This window comes from Columba livia, chromosome 14, assembly GCF_036013475.1.
Source record: "Columba livia isolate bColLiv1 breed racing homer chromosome 14, bColLiv1.pat.W.v2, whole genome shotgun sequence".
NCBI lineage: Eukaryota > Metazoa > Chordata > Aves > Columbiformes > Columbidae > Columba > Columba livia.
In genome coordinates, this window is record NC_088615.1 from 7,386,104 (window position 1) to 7,406,215 (window position 20,112).

Consider the following 20,112-nt stretch of genomic DNA (forward strand, 5'->3'; position numbering starts at 1 on the left):
TCTGGGCTTGCCTCTCTATCTGTGACTGTTGTTTGCCCATTTCTGAATTACTGGTGTCTGCTGAGATTAATGCTAGATATAGTGACCTAAAAAAATAAATACTGACAAAAGTAAGGGTCAAGTCAATATTTTCCATGGACAACAGTAAATCTTGATATTTACTAAGGCAAGAAGGTTGGGCACGAATTGTGGCTTATAGTCAGATTTGGAAACTGCCAGCTCAGAATGGTGGCAGAAGCAAAACTGCATCCAGCAGAGGTGACAGCATCCAGCGCCCACAGAAATCCATCACTTGTATGTTGGGTTGTCCTAGCCTGAGCAGAGTCCCCAGTGAGGTGTAATCCGGTCTAAGTGGCCATCATGCCTTCATCAGACTGCAGTGCCCGGCCCTTGGGAAGGAAAGGGCAGAAGTTTAACGGCGTGTCCCAAAAGCGTGGTGGCCAGCTGTGTCGCAGGATGCTCCTGTGGGACACACGTGATTCACAACAAGCCGCTGGATGGTCAGTGTGTGGTCCTCATGCTGGAATGAGACATGGGAGAAGCAACCACCTTGCCTGCAAACAGAGTTACCCAGTGATGCCTTTGTAAAGCAATTTAGCTAATGTAGCTTGCATCTGGGCCTGATGACTCCTCATTTGGTTTCTTGGTTGTTGCCAAACTGTCAGGCTCAGCAGGTCCTGGGCTGCTGTAAGTGCTGGCTCTGATGGTACTGCTGGTGCTGGGATGGGGTCAGGTCATACCCTGGCCTTCTCCTCTCTGTGCCATGATGTCCCAGTGCACAAGTGAAGGGGAGCCACAGCGTACCCCGTACTGCCCTGTTCTGGGCAAACAGGCTCAGACCCCAGTATGTGTCCACTTGGGTGACAGTATTGTGGTAGCATTTTGCTATTTGGTCCAGTAGATCTACCACATTTTCTTGCTCGTGTGCTATAAGGACTAACAGAGGCAACCAGAAGGCATGGGTTGTAGCTTAATGTCCCCAGTTTGAACACATGAGCATGGGTTTTGATGTCCCCAAACCTCCTGTGTTGTAGGGTCAGGAAGTTTTCCAATGACACTGGTCACACCAGAATTGTGCTCATCCCAAGACATGATGCCCACCACTGTGGTGCCTACATTGCATAATTTCGCCGCTCCACAACACTCAGTGTTTCACAACACCAGGTGTTTCAAAAAGATGGACATCATTTCAAAGAAAAATTATTTCAAATTGGGTCCATCTTTTTGAAACACCCTGTATTTATGGCCTCTCCTCACCCTTGGCTGCTTAGACAAACAAAGTTTAATGCAGCCTGAGGCAGTTAATCCCTGGCTCTCCAGCCTCCCAGCAATAACAAGGCCTGGGTGGCATTTCAAAGAATGCACTGGGGCAGAGGGGGAGCACTGGGGTCTCTCTTTTATATGGTGGTGGAAATACAAGCCTGCCCTCACCAAAGATAAGTGGTGTTGGCCCCACCAAGCTCCTGCTCAGAGGTTGTAGCAGTGATGGAAGGCAAGAGACTCTGAACAGCGTTGGCCCTGCAGTAACCTTTGCCAAAAGAAAAACACTTCTTAACACAATAGTAGATTTAAAAATAAAAAAAAAATAAACAGGGCCCCATGTGAACTTAGGAAACCTGTGCTGGCATGAAGAGAGATGTGTGTGGTGAAACGGCCTGAAGAGCACCTGGGAGGGTTCTGGCCCCGTACCCACGTTACTGGGAATGGCCCAGTGTCTGCCTTTGGCCCAGTGTGATGTCGAAACGGCCCCAGTGCCAGGAGGCTTCTCCTGCCTTTGCGGTCCGAGCCAGCACATCTTCCCTTGGTTCATGCCTTGGCTTCCCCGTGGGGCTGGGAAGGGTGTCCCCAGTCTCATCCACAACTCTGAGCACCGAGTACCTTGCAGTGACCGAACAAGGACAGCCAAGGAAGCGGTGTGTTGTCTCTTTAGCACTATTTCCCTTTTAGTACTTGTGCTCCTTGAGTGGAAGTCATTAGCATGTGTAAACGCTTCCTTCCCATTGCGTCTGCTTGCGTGCTCTCCCCGCTGAGCTGCATGGCAAGGGAAGCACCTTTGAACGGGAAAACAACAGTCAGCCTCTGAGTGTTAACAGGAGAGTATCTGGGTGTTTATGAAACTTGGTAACCCTCTTGTAAGCTATTTTTAAAAAGCAGCATAAGGTGTTTTAACTTACTGACCTTCAAATAGCACCAGAGTCCAATACTGCCATTTGGGCTTGATGTTTCATTGTGGGAACTGTGCTATAATATACAAAGTGTGACATTTCCAACTCAGACTTTCTTGGAAGGGAATTAAATAAGTTTCATAGCTGTGTGAGGGGTGTTATGTGGAGGTGGAGAGAGAAATCGGTGCAGATGTTAAACAGCCAGCTAATCTCAAGTGACGTGAATGCCCTGATACACTCTGGCTCTCACAGATGATGATTATCATCTCCTGCTGCAGCGGGTACTGGCTTGCGGTCACAGCTCTGTGCCAAGAGAAACTGAGAGTGTGCGTTTGTAATTTGCCATCGATGCCCCGGGCAGCCCCATGGGGCCAACTTTCCTCCCAGTGCCCCAAGTCTCTCAATCTTCAAGTCTCTTTGCCCAGCTGGGAGCAGATGGGATCACTGACCCAGGGGTGAGAAGCAACCCAGCAAAGCCCTATGTGGGGGGACAGCTTAGCTGTGTGCTCTAGAGCCTGTCCCTCTTGGGGATCCTGCAGAGAGCAAAGTAAGATTTTTTATTAACCACATCAGGGAAGAGTCTGGGTTTGGCCAGCTCTGGCTGCTTTCTAGGATGGCAGAAAGCCAAGCTGTGCAGTGTTTTCCAGGAGGGCTGAAATTTCTTATCTCCTACATTGCTGTAAATGTGTTTACCTCAGGGAACTGCACCTCCTCTCCTGCTCGTGTGGATGCCAGGAGGGCTCTTAGATCTGCGGCGAGCACTCAGACCTCTTCCAGCAGCCCGCTCTGCTTGCACACGTCTGACCTCGTACCTGAGGTTTCCTTCCTCTGCTGCTACCTCTGATGACTAATTCTTCTTTGAAGAGCGTGTGCCTGTGATCTTCCTGCCTCCCCTTGTGCCCACCCCGTCAGAGGCAGCAGAAGGGCTCGTGCAGATGCGTGTGTGCACGTGCGGGTGTGCATGCGAGTCGCTGCGCCGTGGAGGAGCGTCCGTGCTCTCCCGCTCCCAGGCAGCCGCTCTCTCGCATGCCCAGGATCACTCTTCCCTTTGCTTTTTTTGGTTGTTATTATTATTAGGTTATACTTGGTGCTTGAAAACTCTGCTGTGACGATCATGAAGTTTAAATTCCTTCTGCACTGCGCTTGTGCTTTCTACTTTCTGGACCCACCCTCATTTAATGTAGCTTTTTCATGTCACCTTGGTTCTGAGAGAAATCCATTTTCTTTGTTCCTTGTTATCTTTCATTAGAAGGAATAGAGATTCCTCCTTTCTTGCTGCAGTATTATTTTTCCAAGCTAAAGCAGCCCCATTCCTGCTGCCCTACCCTCTGTGGCTCAGGCAGGGATGGAAATACAAAGAGGCTGCATGATGGGCTCACAGGGAGCTTGGAGCAGATGGGGAATTGAATCCAGGTTTTCCAAGGCCAAGATCTAATTGCAAAACTCTTTTCCCCACTTACCCTGTTCATCAGCTTCTTTCTCACTCAGCAGCTGCAGATCAACTTGAGGATGGGTTGTGCTGTGGGGAACAGGCACTGCCAGCCCCAGGGCGGCTGTTTGGTTTGAGGGCTCTGAGTTGATTACAAATCACAGCTAAGTAGCAAACATCTGGATGCAAATTCCAGGGACACGAGGATGGAGGAGCAGGTCTTTTCTGCTTGGCACAGTGCTTCACAGTCCAGCTGCATGGCTCACAGACCCCTGAAAAAGCCCGGCATGGTCAGCTTGGCTGCAGCAACCTGGGCGGGAGGCAGGCAGGGTCCAAGGGTTTGCTCACACGGGGGAAACCTGCCCTGAATGAGGCACAGGAATTTCTTCAGTCTCCTGCTCAGCCTGTCCATAAGCCAGCGGTCTTGGGAAGAGCTAAACTTCAAAGGCTGGCAATTAAGCCCACACACATCAAGTAAAAAAACAAACCTGCTACTTGCTGCTTGCTTTCCAAATGCTGCTGCCCTTTTCTCTCCATGCTCAGTGCTGACCCTCGGGCTCTGTCTGACTTCCTAGTCAGCTGCCTCTGCCTCCCCATCTCCCAGCGAGTGTTGGATGCTGAGGCCTCGCTTAGCTTGAACTCCATCTTCCCCAACAGCACATCTGTGGCTTGCTTTGACGGGAGCTTCACCTGAGCACAGCCTCTGGAAACAGCTCATGGTGGAGATGTAGTTAATGATGTCCAAACTGAGAGTGTGCAGAGACATTGGTTTCCTCTCCACAGCTTCTTGGGCTCTTTCCTTCCTCTGTCTCCATGCAGCAAAGCCCTGGTGCTGTGGATGGAAGCCCCTGCTCAGGTGCTGGGGCTGGTCCTGGCTCTGCCCAGGCTGTCACTGACCTTGGCATGGGCAGCTTGAGATCTGAAAAAGGGGATGATGCCCTGGTGTGGGCAGGGAGCTCCTGGCCTGATGCACCCACTCTGTTTTGGCAATTAGAAGTTTAGTGACTCCAAGACCTGGATGTCTCACCTGGATCACTGTAAGAGCTGGTGGTGACTTGTGCTCTGGGTGCTTGTCCCTCTCTTTGGGAATCTCTCTGTGGTTATCCCACAGTGGCAAAGCCCACAGTCTAGCTGAGTTGCATGTAAAGGTGCTTTGTCATCTGCCTCAACCTTATCAAGTACAGTGTGAGAAGCAATGGATAATAATTTCCTTTAGTGGTTTACCTTGTGTCATTTCATAGGCTCTCACTTCTTCTCAGTGGCCAAAGATGTCTCTTCAGTGTCCCGTGGGTTTGTACCCTCTGCTGCCAGAGGAACTTCAGCACACTGAAGCCCCTGTGATTGCACCTGGATATACACGGGATAGGATTATACTGTGAATCCTGCAATGGTCAGGCAATTTCTGAGCAGTTCCAAATAGGTTAACTGGAGGTAGCAGCAGTACAAGCTTTTCCCAAGCCACCTCCCGAGATCCCAGATCCCCAGGTCCCATGTGAGGGATTTCCCGGGCCCGTTCTTGCCATCCCTTTGTGATGGCAATGCCTGTTTGCCAGCTACCAGATTTGGACGCACACTCATTTCACTCCAGCTGTGGACCATCCATTGCATCCCTTCAGGTTAGAGACGTGATGAACGGTGCTAATTTCTGTTACCGGTCTCCTAAAGCCATCCAATCCCCCTGCTCTTTCTACGCCACATTAATCACATCCTGCAGGGGCAGAGAATGTGAGCAGGGCAAGATTTTGAGAGAAGTAAATTAAAACGGGAAGAGAAGCAACCTGACAGTCCTTAAGATGTGGGAGGATAATTTTAATTGAGTTTTGCAAGGGTTTAGCCATGCAGTTAATAGCGGACGCTGACAGAGGGGTGGCTGTGTATGCTAAGCAGGGCAGCTCACCCTGGGCTCCTGCAGAGCCGCGGCGGTGGCAGAGCAGGAGCTGCCACAGGCATTTTGGCAAGTCTGAGGATTTCTGTTCCTTGGGAAGTGAATCCTGTGGACAGAATAGGTCCTATTCCTGTCTGAAGGCACTGGGCTCCCCCTCCCTGTGCATCCCGCTGAGCCGGAGCTGTCCTCCGAAATGTCAGGGAGAGGAAGCAATCCTTGGCTTGTTAGTTTCTACAAGGAAATAAAATGCACAGATGGCTCGAGCATCCTCTATCTCAAAGGCAGGAAAAGGATTCTCCGGGCAAGATCAGGCAGCCAACAAACCCAGAGTGATTCAGGCAATGGGGGACCAAACAAAGCAGTGTCTGGCCAGCCCCTGGCCAACAGCAGAAGGTCTGGGAGGGTGTCCCAAAGAGGGGAAACGAGCTCTCTGATGTGTGGGAGCATCCCTCACCCCAGCGAGAGCAGCAAACAGCCAACTCCCCCGGGCCCAGGGAGGCTGCTGACAGCAGAGATCCTGGAGGAGGTCTGCAGGGTGGCCCCGGCTGACCCGCTGCCCCGGGCCGGACATGTGGCTACCTGACAGAGGCTAACTTTGGCTCAGGACTGAGCCTCTCGGGGAGGATGGAGTAGGGAGCGAGCACGGGGGGGTGTAGAGAGAGGAAAGACGGCAGGAGACAGAAATGCAAACATGGTCTGACAGCCGTGGGGCAGGGGGAGGGGAGGAGGAAAAAGCAGGGTAAACCTGGCAGGATGGAGCAGGAAACCGGGCTGGAGCAAGGCAGGGCGATGGTGAGATAGTGCTTCCTGTGCAGGGAGAAAGGCAGACAGATAAACACTCCCAGACAGGCGCTCGTTGACCCCTCTTTGGGATGCTTTGGGATGACGTGGTGGCAGGTCCCAAGGACATGGGTTGTCTGTGCCCGGTGCAGACCAGAGTCCCAAAAGCAGGTGGCAGCACGGTGGGGCATTGGGTGTAGCTGTGCTCTGCTTCGGGGCAGCTGGCTTGTGAAATACCTTGATTTAAATCCCTCTCTGGAGGCACCAAGGGACTGGGACTGAAGGACATGAGGGTCGCTTTGCTCCTCAGGACAGCCCAGCTCTCTTAAAAGTGGCTCCAGCTTTCACGTTTGTGTCCCCTGATAAGGCTGCTGGCTTGAAGTCCAAAAGCTGAAGTAGCCCAGAGGGCTCATGACTTTCTTTGCCTCATTCCCCATCAGTGGGGGTGGTTATGAGATTTTGTGCCTTGCCAGAAAATAACTAGTTAATAAAAGTTTATGAGCACTGGGAGGCTAAATGGACCTGTTGGTGTGCGTGCATTTTGACTCGACAAACCTTTTGGACTGAGGCTGTGGGGCTGTTTGGCCAGACCCACGGACGCTGGATGCACGGACATGGTGCCACAAAGTGCCAGGGGCTGGGAGAGCAGAGCAGGTCACCTGTTCTCATGGTGCTGCCACTCTGGCTGTGGCTCCTTCTGCTTGTGTCAGGACCATGCTGCTGTTGCAGGGTTCACTGCTCATGCCTCTGCCCACCCCATCCCACTCCCCACGTGGCTGGCTGGCAGGGGATGCTTTGGCTGGGGTCTTCCTTGGCCACAGGTGCTGAGCTGAAGGAGAGCCCTGATTTTTCTGTGTCCTTCAAATGCCCTGTCTCTTTGGACACGCATCCTTCCCCCCTACCTGGCATTGCTGCAGACCCATGGTGTTTGAGGTGTCTCTGAGACAGGTGCCAAGAAAGCAGCATTTCCACCAGCTCTGGTAGCCCCTTCGTCAGCCCTCAGATTGGTCCCTGCCCAGGGGTATCCTGCTTCCAGACACTGGCAAACCCACAAGTGTCTTGGGGCATAGTTAATGTCTCGTTAGGCTTTTGCTGTTGGGCAGCAGGGATCAGACACCCAATAACGATGGTCACCTCTGTGTTTGTGAGTATTGACTGAGTTGCTATAATTATTATTCCCTTGCATTACCTGAAGGAGGACAGCTGGTTAGAGGAGCATCTGATGCTTTGGAAATATCCTCAGAAAATGGTGAAGGCACACTTTGATTTGATGACATAACAGGGCTTTGAGGTTCATGGATGCAAATCTCTAGACCAGGGGAGTGTTGTCTCACCATCAGCACTGCCTGTTGTGAGAGAGGAAAGGTGCTGCCCTGGGCCTGAGTGAGCTGCTGGTGCGTGGGGCTCTGTTGTGTGGCTGGGACAGCGATGCTGCCATAGTGTAAGGCAGGGTGCAGAGGAGCTGATCCCGCACGGAGGAGCATAGGCCTCTTCTGTTTAACCTCTTCTGGGTCAGGTTTGAAGCAATGGGCAACCCTGAGTTGAAGAAAAAGGAATATCTTTCATGAACCCCGTAGAAGGGACCTGTTTCTTTTGCCCTTGTGCAAATGCATAGATTGTGGGGGGATTTCCAGCTTTCCATCATTATAAGTTTTAATTTAGTCATTGCTTGCACCTCAGTCTGTTTCCATCTTGCCCACAGAGCCCTTTAACATGCCACCGCTCTGTTTTCACCCCAGCCCCAGGGTGAGCATGGCTGGCTGTCACCCTGCCCTCGCAGCCCTCATCCCATGCAGAACCTGCTCCATTTCAGTGTGAATTCCCTGCGTGGTTTGGGGCTCGCCCTGCCCGCTGTCAGGCTGGAGAGAAAACACCTGGTGTTTCATCTCACCATGGCCAGAGCCTGCCATTCATTTCTCAGCCTCGTGTGATATCTCACCTCTCTACGAAACAAGCCTTTTTGTGTGCTGGCGAGCACCAGGAGAAGGAAGAGGAGGAGCTGACAGCCCCGCGTTCAAATTCCCCCTGCTGTTCTGCCAGCTGCCTGCTTCTTGCATGACGTGACACTCGTGACATTCACACTTTGTCGCTCCAGCCCACAGCTGGATGCTTGCCCCATGTGTGAGGATGAGTCGCTCTGCGGGAGAACTTCAGCCCCGTAGGTGGGAAGCTGGCCCAGCTCTTCCTCTGGTACATGGACCTCCCGTGTATCTGCGGGCAACTGGGGGTCCCGCAGCACCTGGCACTAGGACAGGCAGGGAAGAGGTGACTGCAGCAGAGGGGGAAGATGTCACCTGCGGTGCCAGCCTTAGTTCCTGCAGAGCAAGGTGTAAGGGTACACATGCCGTTTCACCAGCAAATGCTGCTAATTCAGACAGACCCAACCTGGAAAGCGGGAGGAGAGGTCTGCAGAAAGGGCAGAGCAATGTTTGTCATCCCTGTCCGCCCGGTGCCAGCTATTGCTGCTTTTTTGCTTCAAAAGGGGTCATTCAGTCCCTGCTCCCCAATAGCGAGGTACCGAAATTTTATTGTTAGCTGTCCAAGGGCAGGTTTTTCTCAAACAGTAACTATGGTGTGTGACTGCATGTCTAAGTGCGTGCCTTGCCCCACTTGCAATGGCAGGGCCCCCCTACTGGCTTTCCAGCCTGCTGGGGCACCTTGGGGCAGCCAAGGCTTTGGGCTGGGGGTAAAACCCAAAGGAAATGGGACATGCTTTGCAAGATGAGCCACATCAGGCTATATAGTAGCACTGGGTGCTGAGCAATTCCAGGGTATTCAGAGTTGTGTCAAGCTCTGGCCAGGGACAGGCTCATCTGAGGTGCTTTGTGTTGCAGCCTCAGGATGTAGGTAAATTCAGGGGCTCCATCCTGGAGCCCTGGTCTAGGAATACGGTTATGCGGTAGAAATCTGCTAGAAATCGCTTTGTAGAAAGTGTTCTCGAGTTCCTGCCTTGCTTTGTCAGGATGCTCATTGACTGGGAATTTTTGCCTGAACATGGCAAAGTAGAGATGGGGAGGTTGCAGGATCAGAGTAGCTTTGCTGGGGGAAAGGACAGGGTTTTTTCCCTCCCAGCCTGTTTTTTGCCCCAGTATAGCACTGGCGTGAGCAGGCTGGACTGGGCTGGGTGTGCAAGGTGCAGGGGGACAAGTGGGAGTGTGCAGCCTCATCTGGACCAGGCTTGCTCTATGCATGTTATTTTGCAGCTCTGTTCACAAAACCCCAAAGCAGTAAGTTTGGTGGCAGGAGCCTGAGCTGTGCCGGTTAGCTGGGGACACATGGTGTCCGTGGCCAGAGCGGTCCAGTCCAGTGCCAGGGAAGGAAGTCAGCAAGAAGGACAGAGTGTGAACAAAATCCCTCTCCGGAAAGGTGCCCCGTTAATCAGTCAGCAGGGCCAGCTCAGCAGAGAGGGAGGGAAGGGGAAGCGGAGAGGGGCTGAGGTGGTGTGTGGGGGCTTGGAGGGAGGATCCGGTGCAGGCCTTCCTGCGAGTGGAAGCAGACAGAGAGCGGGAGCCGTGCCATGCCATGCCATGCCATGCCATGCCATGCCATGCCATGCCATGCCATGCCATTCCATGCCTGCGCCTCCACCCACACACAGCCTTTGCATGGGTTTTCAAAGCCATTGCTCGCTGCGGCGATGCTGGCTCTGGCACAGGCGTTGCTCTGCAGTGATGTAGCCGTCTGCAGCCACCACAAGGGAAAACCAGGCCCATGGTGAGACTTTCCCACAGCATGCTCAAGGTTTGGCACAAGGCTGGAGCCTGCAGGCTGCTCAGTCTCTGAGAGACACCCTGGGGTGGGTAGCGCTTTCTGGGGTGAGTGTGGCTCCCCCACCAGGCAGGGAGAGCCGTGGGATGTGGAACCCTAGCAGGCAGCCCTGCCGTGATGATAGCAGCAGTGATTTCAGGGTGCAGAAAGAGGTGGAGGGGGCTGGAGAAAATGAAGGAGCCGCCAGTGTTAAGGCCCTTGGTGCACCCTGTCCGCTTTCAGAGCCACATGTTGAGAGATCAAGGCTAGGAAAACTGCTGGGAAACGCACTTCTCTGAAAATGGACAAGGTGTGAGTGGCTGTGGGATCCTGCTTCCTCTCCCGCATCCCATCAATCCCCCCTCTGTTTATTTTAATATCCTGCTGCCAACTTGCTTGGAAACCATCTTGAAAAAACAAAGCTCGCCGGGGCTGCCGCATGCCTTTTTAATTACATTAATGCTCTCCCCTTGCAAGGGCACAGTGTGGTGTGCACAAGAGGGTGAGGTCTGCTTAGAGGGCTGAGGAGATAAAGATTCCGTGGGGTTGGAGGTGGGGAAGGAGGCACTCAGAAGAGAGGAGACGCTCTGTGCTCTGGAGACATCTCCCTCGCACCCTGGGATTTGCCAGAGACACAAACCATCTGTATGTCGGTTAGCAGAGATTTAATGGCCAAATCCAGCACCAAGCTGAGTGTTGGGGAGAGTAAGACACAGGAAAGAACCATAGAAAGGCACATGCTGCCTCAGGGAGCGAAAGGGTACGGGCAGCAGTGGGGTGGATCTGGCTGGCAGGCACAGAGGGACAGAGGATATTTGGGGGAAAATCTGATGTCCTTGAAGATGCTTTCGCAGGCTGGGAATAGTGCTGTGCATCCCTTTGCTTGTCCTGAGTGCCATGGCTGGCCGTGAGCACCAGCACCCAAAGTGCCAGCCCCAAAATGAGGTGTCAGGGTGAGCAGTGGGTCCCCAGCACGAGCTAGCGCCTGATGCAGGGAGTCCCCGAAGTGCTGGCAAGGAGGCTGGACGTCTGTGAGGGCCGGCCCGGTGCTGGCTGCCAGCAGCAGGAGCATCCCCAGCCCCGCAGCGCTTTCGGAGGCAGCAGTGGTTCCTTTTCCTGTTGTACTCGCGGCGGGCCGTGGACAGGATGCATCTGCAGGAATCCCACAGCCTCAACCTGCACAGACCGTACTTTTTCTTTCTTCCCCTCCACCCCCCTGGTGTTGTTTGCTCACAGGTCACCAAGCGGCACGTGAAGGGAGGCAGGGAATTATTTCTGTGGCTGTCCTGCTCCCCCATTAGATTCAGCAGTGGGGCAAATGTGGTACACGGCAATGGCTGAGAGGCTCCTGCCAGCCCAGACCACATTTTTAATGGTTCAAGCAAAAGGGATGGTTTTGGTTTGAGACCCACTTGGGCGCCTGTCACAGCCAGCCCTGGGGATTGCCGTGCCAGGGTTTTGGGGCCCTATGGCAAGCTGTATCTTTCACATTTTGGGCTGAGTTCTTTGGTGGTGGCGGGTGCCCCGGCCACTTGCCAGAGTGATGGACCATCGGGCTATGGCCATCTGGAGAGCAGTGTTTGCACTGGGATAAGTGTGTCCGGCATTAATAGGAAATACAGCTTAGCGATCAGATTCCTTTCCCCTCCGCCTTTTTTTTTTAATAAACCTTGTTACATTTTGAAGGGATTTTACCAAAAATGTGCTCATTTATTTTCACAGCCCAGGGGCACATTTTTGTATGTGGCGTCTGACGTCCCCTTCCTCGGGGAAGGGGAGGTTGGAGGCGCGAGGCAGGGTGTCCTCCATGGGGGCCAAAAGCCACTTGGTCCCAGGTGCCACAGTGCCGCTGATGATGAAAAATGGCTGCTGTTGCCGTTGTCATTGAGAGAGGGGAGTCTGTGGGACAGGCCACGGGGAGCGGGACCCCTGCGCAGGTGGAGGTGGGCTGGGACAGCCCCTGGTCTGACACCGCCTCACGCGGGTGAGGGCAGAGGAGGCGGGAGATGGCGGGAGGAGGTGGCCGGCACCCCGCCGTTGCCATGGGGGCAGCCGCGGGGACAGCCACCTCGGAGCCACGCGCGGGCGGGAAGGAAGTGGAGAACAATCGGGGAGAACAAGGCCGGCAGCCCTGGCCTGGCCGTGCTGGCGGTGCCGCTCGGCACGTCCCTCCACCGCTGTATCCCCCTTGGCAGCCTCTCCTGGTGGCGCTGGACCCCGGGCACTGCATCTTATCCGCAGGCCTGGCTCCCCATGCCACCGCTCAGAGGCTTCGTGTCAGAGGGCCTGGCAGCCATTTGGCAACTCCTGGAGCAGGTCTCCCCATACAGAAACATTCATCACTTGGCTCTACCATGGGGCTTCCAAGGCCCAAGTCCTCAGGACACAGCTTTGGGGGAGAGGCAGCACATGGCATTCCTGCTGCTTGTGAAACCTGTGGAAACACCACGTCCTCGATGCCTCTCCCTCCCTGCCAGATCTCTCTGATAAATGGGTTTGAATGCTACGAGGGACACAGACAGACATACACAGAACGCAGTTGCAAAAAATCTCACCTTTCTGTAGAAAAGTGAGCTAGCAATGTATTTTTGCATTCTTTTCTTCCATAGCATTTAGCATCCACCTGAGTCACAGCTTCACATTTTGCAACATCTTTTTTTTCTATTTTTGGTTGCTCTCTTTTGCAGTCACTGAAACTTTTCTTTTGAATTATCTCCTGTCTCCAGAAGCTGGAGTTTTAAGATAAAGATCATGAAGTAATGACAGAAACACTGTGCTAATGAAAAACAACAGCTACCTCTCTGAGGGTAACCGGTACTTCGAGATGTTTTGTCCACGAGGAACTCGCTTAGGGTGCGTGTCTGGCATGCCAGAGATGCGAGCACACACGTGGGACTCTCCCAGAAAAACCTGGGAGAAGTGTGCAATAATCTGTTTACCTGCCCATCCTTGAGCCTGGATAATTTCACTCCCGGAATGCCTGCCCGGCTGTGGTGCAGGGCAGGGAGCTGCTGTAATCCCCAAAGGTTTGGTCGTGTTTGGGTACCCGAGAGTGCCTGGCAGGACAGGGGCGCTCAGTGAATGCCTGCTGGCTCCTGGAACCACCTCCGTACAACTGCAAGAGTTTTGCATTTGTGGTATCTGGGCACCCCTGATTTGTCCCCTTTATTACAGAAAACTACACGTATATAGAAAAATCTCCAACCAGACTCTCTCCTCTTATCAGATAACATCATTTCAGAGCAGTAGTCTAAGTGAGCTCAATCTCAGTCACCTGGTGAGGAATGGCCACACCTGGATTCCTTGATTTCTTGTCTTCCACTCTTTTTCTGTCCCTTCTCTGTGCTAGTCTGAGCCCAGGGGCTCTCTGGCCCCAGCCCTAGAGCTGTCGTTGAAGAGCAGACTCCTACAGGATGTTTCCTTCAAGAGGTTTTGCCCCTTGCTGGGCTTGTGATGCCAAGCTAGGGGCTGCCCACAGTGGTGGGTCCAGACTAGCAGATGTCTGCATCACCCCCCCTCTCCTTTCTCTCCACAGATCTGGTGAGCGGCTATTCTATGACCCCCCCTACTCTCAGCATCACCGAGGAGGAACACGTCATCAACGCCAAGGACACACTGACCATCACCTGCAGGTAAGGCGCATGGCTCTGCCTAGGCTGCTCTTACCTGGTGGGTGTTGGAGTACCAGGCAGGGAGAGCCCACTTGGGGACATCTTGGCTGTGGTATACCTGCAAAGTGGCATGGCCAACTAGAAATCTGCCACATTCACCAAGTGTGAATTCATCTAATTAATTAATTGAAAACCTGAAAACGTCTCAGGGGAGATGGTGATGACCTCTGCTGTAGTCTTGCAGGCAGAAGGAAGACAGAGAAGCATTTGCATGATCTGATAGCTTCCACATAAGCTCTTCAGGGAAACTGCTTTCCTGACTCTCGTGTCTCTCTCTGATGTTGCTTATTCTCACCTCATCAAGGGCCGCTAGGGTTGTAGTTCTGGTTTCTGAATCTGGCAGGTCATTTTGGGGGACAGTGAGAAATATCCAAGCAGAATACAAGGCTGCACTTAGGAGTAGCTGTGAGAGGCTTCCAGCTGGGATTGAACACTCTTACTTGGACACATTGAGGTGAAGAGAAACCTCAGCCAGGCCAGGCTAATAACTCCGTGAGAGGAGCTGGAGAATCCCTGGTCATTTTGGAGACTGTGGCTCAGAGAAGGTGATATGCCTGAACTGATTTATCCCATGCTGGGACACTCAGCTGTACATGTTCTCAGCACTACCCCCTATCTCGGGAAAAAAAACCCACACAAGTGGGAGAACTGACCAAGGTCAACTTTCCTGACAAAGCTGGAGTTTCCCTTCAGCAGCTGAAAGCAGATCTGTGCTCAGGATCTGAGTGCTAGGGCCCAATGGGGGTATAAATTCAGTGTGGGCCTCAAGTGGGTATTTCTCAGTGTTATATATAACCATGGAGCAATTACAGCAAACACTTGGCTGGCACTGTGTTCATGTCTTGTCATAAACATATTTAACTTTTCCTGGAACAGATGGCATTGCTTTTACTTTGTGAATCGGTTTGTAGCCAGCGAACAGGAACAAAGAAGAGGTGGTTGAAGGTTGTACTGAACTGATTTCACTTGGTCTGGGAAGCTAAGTGGTTGTGCGCTTGTTCATAAGGTGACCTGAGGAGCTGTGGTGTGTGCTTGGTTGTAGGAAATGCATGAGGTGGAGGACTGTGGTCAACCATATAGCTGCTGTGGGGGCATAGAGGAAGAGGAGGGAGTCTGGGAACTCCAGGGCTCTGCAATGGCAGTTCTTTCCACAGAGGGATGTGGGAGCAGACACTCCGTTAAAACCTTGGAAGAGAGGAGAGATTCAGTGAGATTATTCCAAATGAGCTTATAATCAGGCCAGACTCTTTTTCAGCAGTGACCCATAGAGGGACACAGAAAGTGTCTTCAAGACTGTGTTGCTTGCAGATTAAGCCAAGACTAAAGCACATACTGAAGGTAGAGGAGTGCTTAAAGAAAGTGTCTTCTGCAGTCAAGCATGAACATACCTGCTTAGAGCCATGAAGTGGAAAGCCCTTGTTTTCTAACTCTTCCGGACTGTGAACGACAAGATTGTCCTTTCCATGTGCATTTGTTGTGTATTGATTAATATGAACGAAACTCACATTAAGTGGAAAAAAAATAATCTTATTTCCAACACAGACTCGGCATGGCCTGCCCTTGCAGGGAGTGTTGTACAAGCTATAGAGTCACTCCAAGTGTCAGCAACCTCCCTCTTTCCTGCTGCAGTGCTAAGGCTTGTCTTTCAGGCTCGCTGCACAGCATCCCTACAGCGTGCTGGCGTGGACACAGCTGAGATAAGGAACATCTCTACCCCTGGCTCCCAGGTGCTGTGCAAAACTGAACTGGCCAGGCGAAGTGCAAAAAGGCCATCTGCAAACAGTACTAAAACCCATGCACCCTCTGCCCCTGCTGCTCCCTGGCTGACCCCCACCTCTGCACCCTGCTGTCCCAGATGTGCTCCTCAGGGGCTGTGCACTGTCCTTTGCACCATCCACAGGTAGATAAGTCTCAGCATCTTCTGTGTGGCCCAGAGTTTCCCCTTCTCCCTCCGAGATCTCAAGCTTGTGTTTGTCTAATATCTTGAGGAAAGGATTTTGACTGTGGGACACTATTACTTCATTTCAATGAAAAGTAAATCTTTCCTGGTCGCTGGTTCTCTAATTACACCCAGCTGCTTCTCCAACCTCTTCTCTGGACCATGGCCCACCCTGGGAAGACCTGGCTTGTGTTAATGGAAGCTGAAGGGAAAAACATGCAGACCACCAAGAGAACAGGCAAAGGAGAGGGTGGTGGGGCAGGGTAGGGCAGAAACACATACGAAATCAAATCCAGGATCCAGGGATTCCCTGCTGAGCATTGTGTTGGAGGTGGCTTCAGTTTGACCCTGGTCTTCCCTTGAGAACAATGTCCTCTGGCTGCTCTTCGAGCTGCCCTGGCGCCAGGAGCACAGGCCTGCTTGAAGCAGTGCTGCAGCAGAAAGCTGAGCTCAAATACCCCATGTGAGACTCCCTGGAGACCTTTCAAGCTTCACCCACCGAGCGTGAGAGTCCCGCAGCTGACTGAGCTCTCAGGCTCCCTCACAGCAGCCTGGATCTCACCCACCGCAGCTCTGCAGCCCCCCTCCTGCTCCACAGCCCGCCTCGCCTCATCGGTGACCAGAGTCCGTGCCAGCCATGGGATGAGCGATGCCTCTGGAGCTGGGCGTGCTTAACAGAGATGCAAAACCACAGCACACCTGCAAAGAGCCAGCAGATGCTGCAGCTTTGCTTTTGCAAATGGCATCACATACAGGCACGTTCCCCTGTCACCCTTGAGAGGTCCAGACAGAGTGAGGGATCAGCATAGGAGCATTTCTGAAATTACAGATCACGCCAGGGCTGGCTGAGAGCCCCAGTGATGTTTTGATCTCAGCATATGGCAGAGTAGGGCAAAGGGGCTGATGCCCACATGGACAGTTCGTCTTTTATTAGCTCCCATCTCAAGAAGGAAGAATATTGTGAATCTCTGCATTCATGCCTTCAGCAGCCTGTGCTCAGGGAAAGCAAAGAGCTTGTGCTGTTCCAGTTCATGAACATTGGAGCAGAGCCCACAGAAGCCAGCTGCACAACAGCAGAAACCTCTGGAGGGATGAGCTCGATCCTGGCTGTGCCATCCCATCCTATCCTTTCCCATCCCATCCTATCCTTTCACATCCCATCCTGCAGGTGCTGGGCACTCAAGTGAAGAAGGACCATCACCCAGCCATGGTATATAGAAAAATAAGGGCAAGGTTGCCCTTCGCTGCCCAGCGACTCATTAATAGAGCTGACTCACAAGTGCTTGTGGCTGCACAAACCCTACTCTGTCAGAAAGGAAGAATTTGACCCTGGAGCCCTTTCGACTCCTATGGAGGAGATGAGCACTGTGGCAGGGCTGAAGGAGCCCGAGGACAAGGCAATGCCCTGCCATGGCTGCTCTGGAGCAGCATCTGGGGACACACAACACCTGCTGCTCTTTCCTACATGTGTGTGACTGTTGTGAACATCCTCTGTGGTGCTGAAATAGGATCTGTCTTATCCCAGCTAAGCCACACAGCCACAGCCAGTTTTGCCCATCACATTCCACACTTGGTAGCTTCAAAGAGGATTGAAGAAAAGTGGTGCCAATTGCAACATCTCCCTTGAAGAGCATCTGTCCTAACAAGATTTAGGAAAACAGCTGTGGAGAAGCCTACAGTGCATCTGTTTCCAGCTGGCATCAGCAGAATCTGTCACCCAGAGGCACATTATCACAGAGCTGAAAGAAAACAACTTGCTAACAAATCTTCAAAGGTGACACATAGGAGGGAGGGAACCATCCAAAACTGCTGCCTGGACCTTTCCCCAAATGTAGAGTGTAGATTTAGAAATAAACCCAAGTGAGCCTGGCATGCCCTCATCCCTGTGTTCTTCTGGTCCTCAACACACTGGTGATTCTAACTTGGATTCACTAATGCCTACACCTTTGTGTCCCCACTGGATCTGGTTGCACAGCACATGATGCAAGGAATGCCTTAGTTTAGAGCTGCCTGTGGGCTGGTCTGTGGGTCTGTTTGTACTGGCCCATCCGTGTTTATATAAATACGTGTCACTCAGCTACTGCTAGCCTTGATGGTTAATAAAACAAGTGGATCTGATAATGCGTGAAAATCCCAGTGGGTAAACAAACAGAAAGCGGAAACGCTGGAGACTTGCACAATTACCCTGCTCCACGTGAAGTGCCAAAAATGCCTGAGCAAATGCAAAGGGCTTTGGGGCTCCTTTGCACAGTCGGGATCTGAAGCTCTTGGCTCTGGGCTGAGAGCGGGGACAGCCCCAGAGTCTGTGCCTGGTGCAGTGGGGCCATGGGTGCAGCAGCAATGGGCATGGCAGAGGGCACCGAGTGTTACTGGTTTGGTGATCCGATTCACTATTATTTTCCCTGTGCATGCATAGGATGGGAAAAACTCAAAGTTCAAGAGTCTTATTTTTATCAAAGTGTTTGTGAGACTCTGATCCTTTGGAAAAGTCTTCTGTGAACCATGGACACAAGCCACCAGAGCTGTACTTCCAGTCTTGCCTCAGGCACTGATGGCACTTTTAGTGAACGCAGAAGTTTGAGCTGGATCAGAGGGGCTGCATGGCTGTCCCCAAGGGCACGTCACTGCCTCTGGAGCCCTTGTGCCTGGTGACACAGGGAGAGCACAGCATACTGCCTCCAAATTCATCCTTGGAGAGCTGGGCAGTGGGAGCTGGAAGAAAGCAAAGTCTGCAGGAAGATAAACCAGCTGCTGAAGACAAATACAAAGGGGCAGCTCTTTTCCCCGCGCTTGGACAGAAATCCTACCCTCATTGCATCTGAGCCATTGTGCTCTCCGATGGCACCTTATCTCACTTCCACTAGCTGTCCCTTGCTGGCTGGATCAAGCTATTGGTGACAGCCACAGTCTGGCTGTGCTTAAAAGCATCTGCCCACAGAGCTGCCTTGGCAGAGGGAGCTGCATGTGCCAACACACCAATTCCCAACTTGAATAATAGATGAACCCGGTTTCTCCTAATAGAGCAAACGGTGCTGACAAAAGGCCATTTTTACCCCCACAGCTGTCTCTTGCCATGTCTTTTTTTTTTCCTTTTTTTTTTTTTCTCTCCACATTCTTAAGTGACTTTCAGCTACACTGGCAAACTTTCAAGGGGGAACTAGGCCTTCCTCTGAAAAGGGCTCTGATTTCAAAGAAGGAAACTACCAGCATGGAAGAAAAGCTTGTTTTGTTTGTAGTAAACAAGTGCAGTTATAGCAAGGGATGGCGGCGTGTGCATACATGTGCATATGCAAGCATCCCGCTCCGGAGATCCTCAGCTATATATAAATGCACACGTGCAAGCTCTGTCTGGGGGTTTCTTGCAGTTCCTGGAGTTTTCCGTTTGTCTTTGGACTGTTGGTGAACAGGCTCTGTGGTCATGCCCTCGGAGGGGTGTCTGTAGCTCCGTGTCTCTGCAGAGCGGGAAGGGGCAGCAGCCCCAGTGTGGGGAGTGTGCTGGGGGGTGAGGGGGCTGCAGGGGGCTGTGCAGAGCAAGGAACCCCCTCCCACAGCAGCAGGGAAGGAAATAACAGCTGGTAACTGGAGAGAATGTGATCAGCTGAGCCTCCCCTTGTTTTCTGCTCTCTGTGTTTTATCCCTGACTCCCTCCTGCTTTTTTCTTTAGCATTTTTTTTCCAGTCTGCTCTCCTTCCCTCATTCTCCTTCCCACTCCATTCATCACATCACAAGCCCCAGCCAGCAGCTGCACTGAGCCAAAGGAACTCATCACATCCATGTGTTTTTTTAATAGCTCTGAACCCTTCTTATAATGAGAGGGAATAGAAAATAAATGGAGCCTTTCCCTGAGGACCCCTGTGTCACTCGCTGTCCTGGCATCAACAGTCATGGGAGGGGGGATGTCTTTGTGAGTGGGCTGATATCTTACAGCTTAGCATGGCTGGAGAGGTGGCCTGGGGAAGGGGATGAGCCTCTACTTGCCCAGCGATTAGTGAAGCTGCCTGCCATCTCCTCGTGCCTGTTTTCCATCTGGCAGGATGGCCGTTCCTCCTTAGCACAGCCCAAGAGCGGTGCCTGGATGGGCCATGTGCAGAGCGCACTGGGTGACACAGGGCAGTGAAATCCACATCACATTCACCCTGCTGCCCCCCAAAGCTAACTCTCCTCTTTGCCCATGTCTAGAGGGCAGCACCCCTTGGAGTGGTCGTGGCCTGGGGTCAAGGTGGACCCTGCTGGGAAGGAGAAGGAGACTGAGTTGGTGGCCTCAGCAGCCCCCATCAGCGGCCGGGCAATCCGAGAAGAAGACTGTGAGGGGACTGGCATGAAGCCGTACTGCAAGGTCCTGATGCTGACAGAGACCCAGGCGAACGACACGGGTTACTACCGCTGTTACTACAAGTACATTGATGCTAAAATTGAGGGCACCACAGCAGTCAGCACCTATGTGTTTGTGAGAGGTAAGAGCCATCCATCGGTGTGCACCTTCAGGCTGGGGGAAC

General features: G+C 52.5%; 1 protein-coding gene across 6 annotated transcripts in view; it reads left to right on the forward strand.

Annotated features, from left to right (window-relative positions):
* The window catches only part of FLT4 (fms related receptor tyrosine kinase 4), a 58,291-nt gene that overhangs the window by 8,511 nt on the left and 29,668 nt on the right, over nucleotides 1-20,112 (forward strand). For all 6 annotated transcript variants that reach the window (XM_065029792.1, XM_065029791.1, XM_065029790.1 and 3 more), the window contains exons 2-3: nucleotides 13,542-13,638; nucleotides 19,796-20,070. In XM_065029792.1, coding sequence (XP_064885864.1) covers nucleotides 13,542-13,638; nucleotides 19,796-20,070 — 372 coding nt within the window. The remainder of the gene's footprint in view (nucleotides 1-13,541; nucleotides 13,639-19,795; nucleotides 20,071-20,112) is intronic.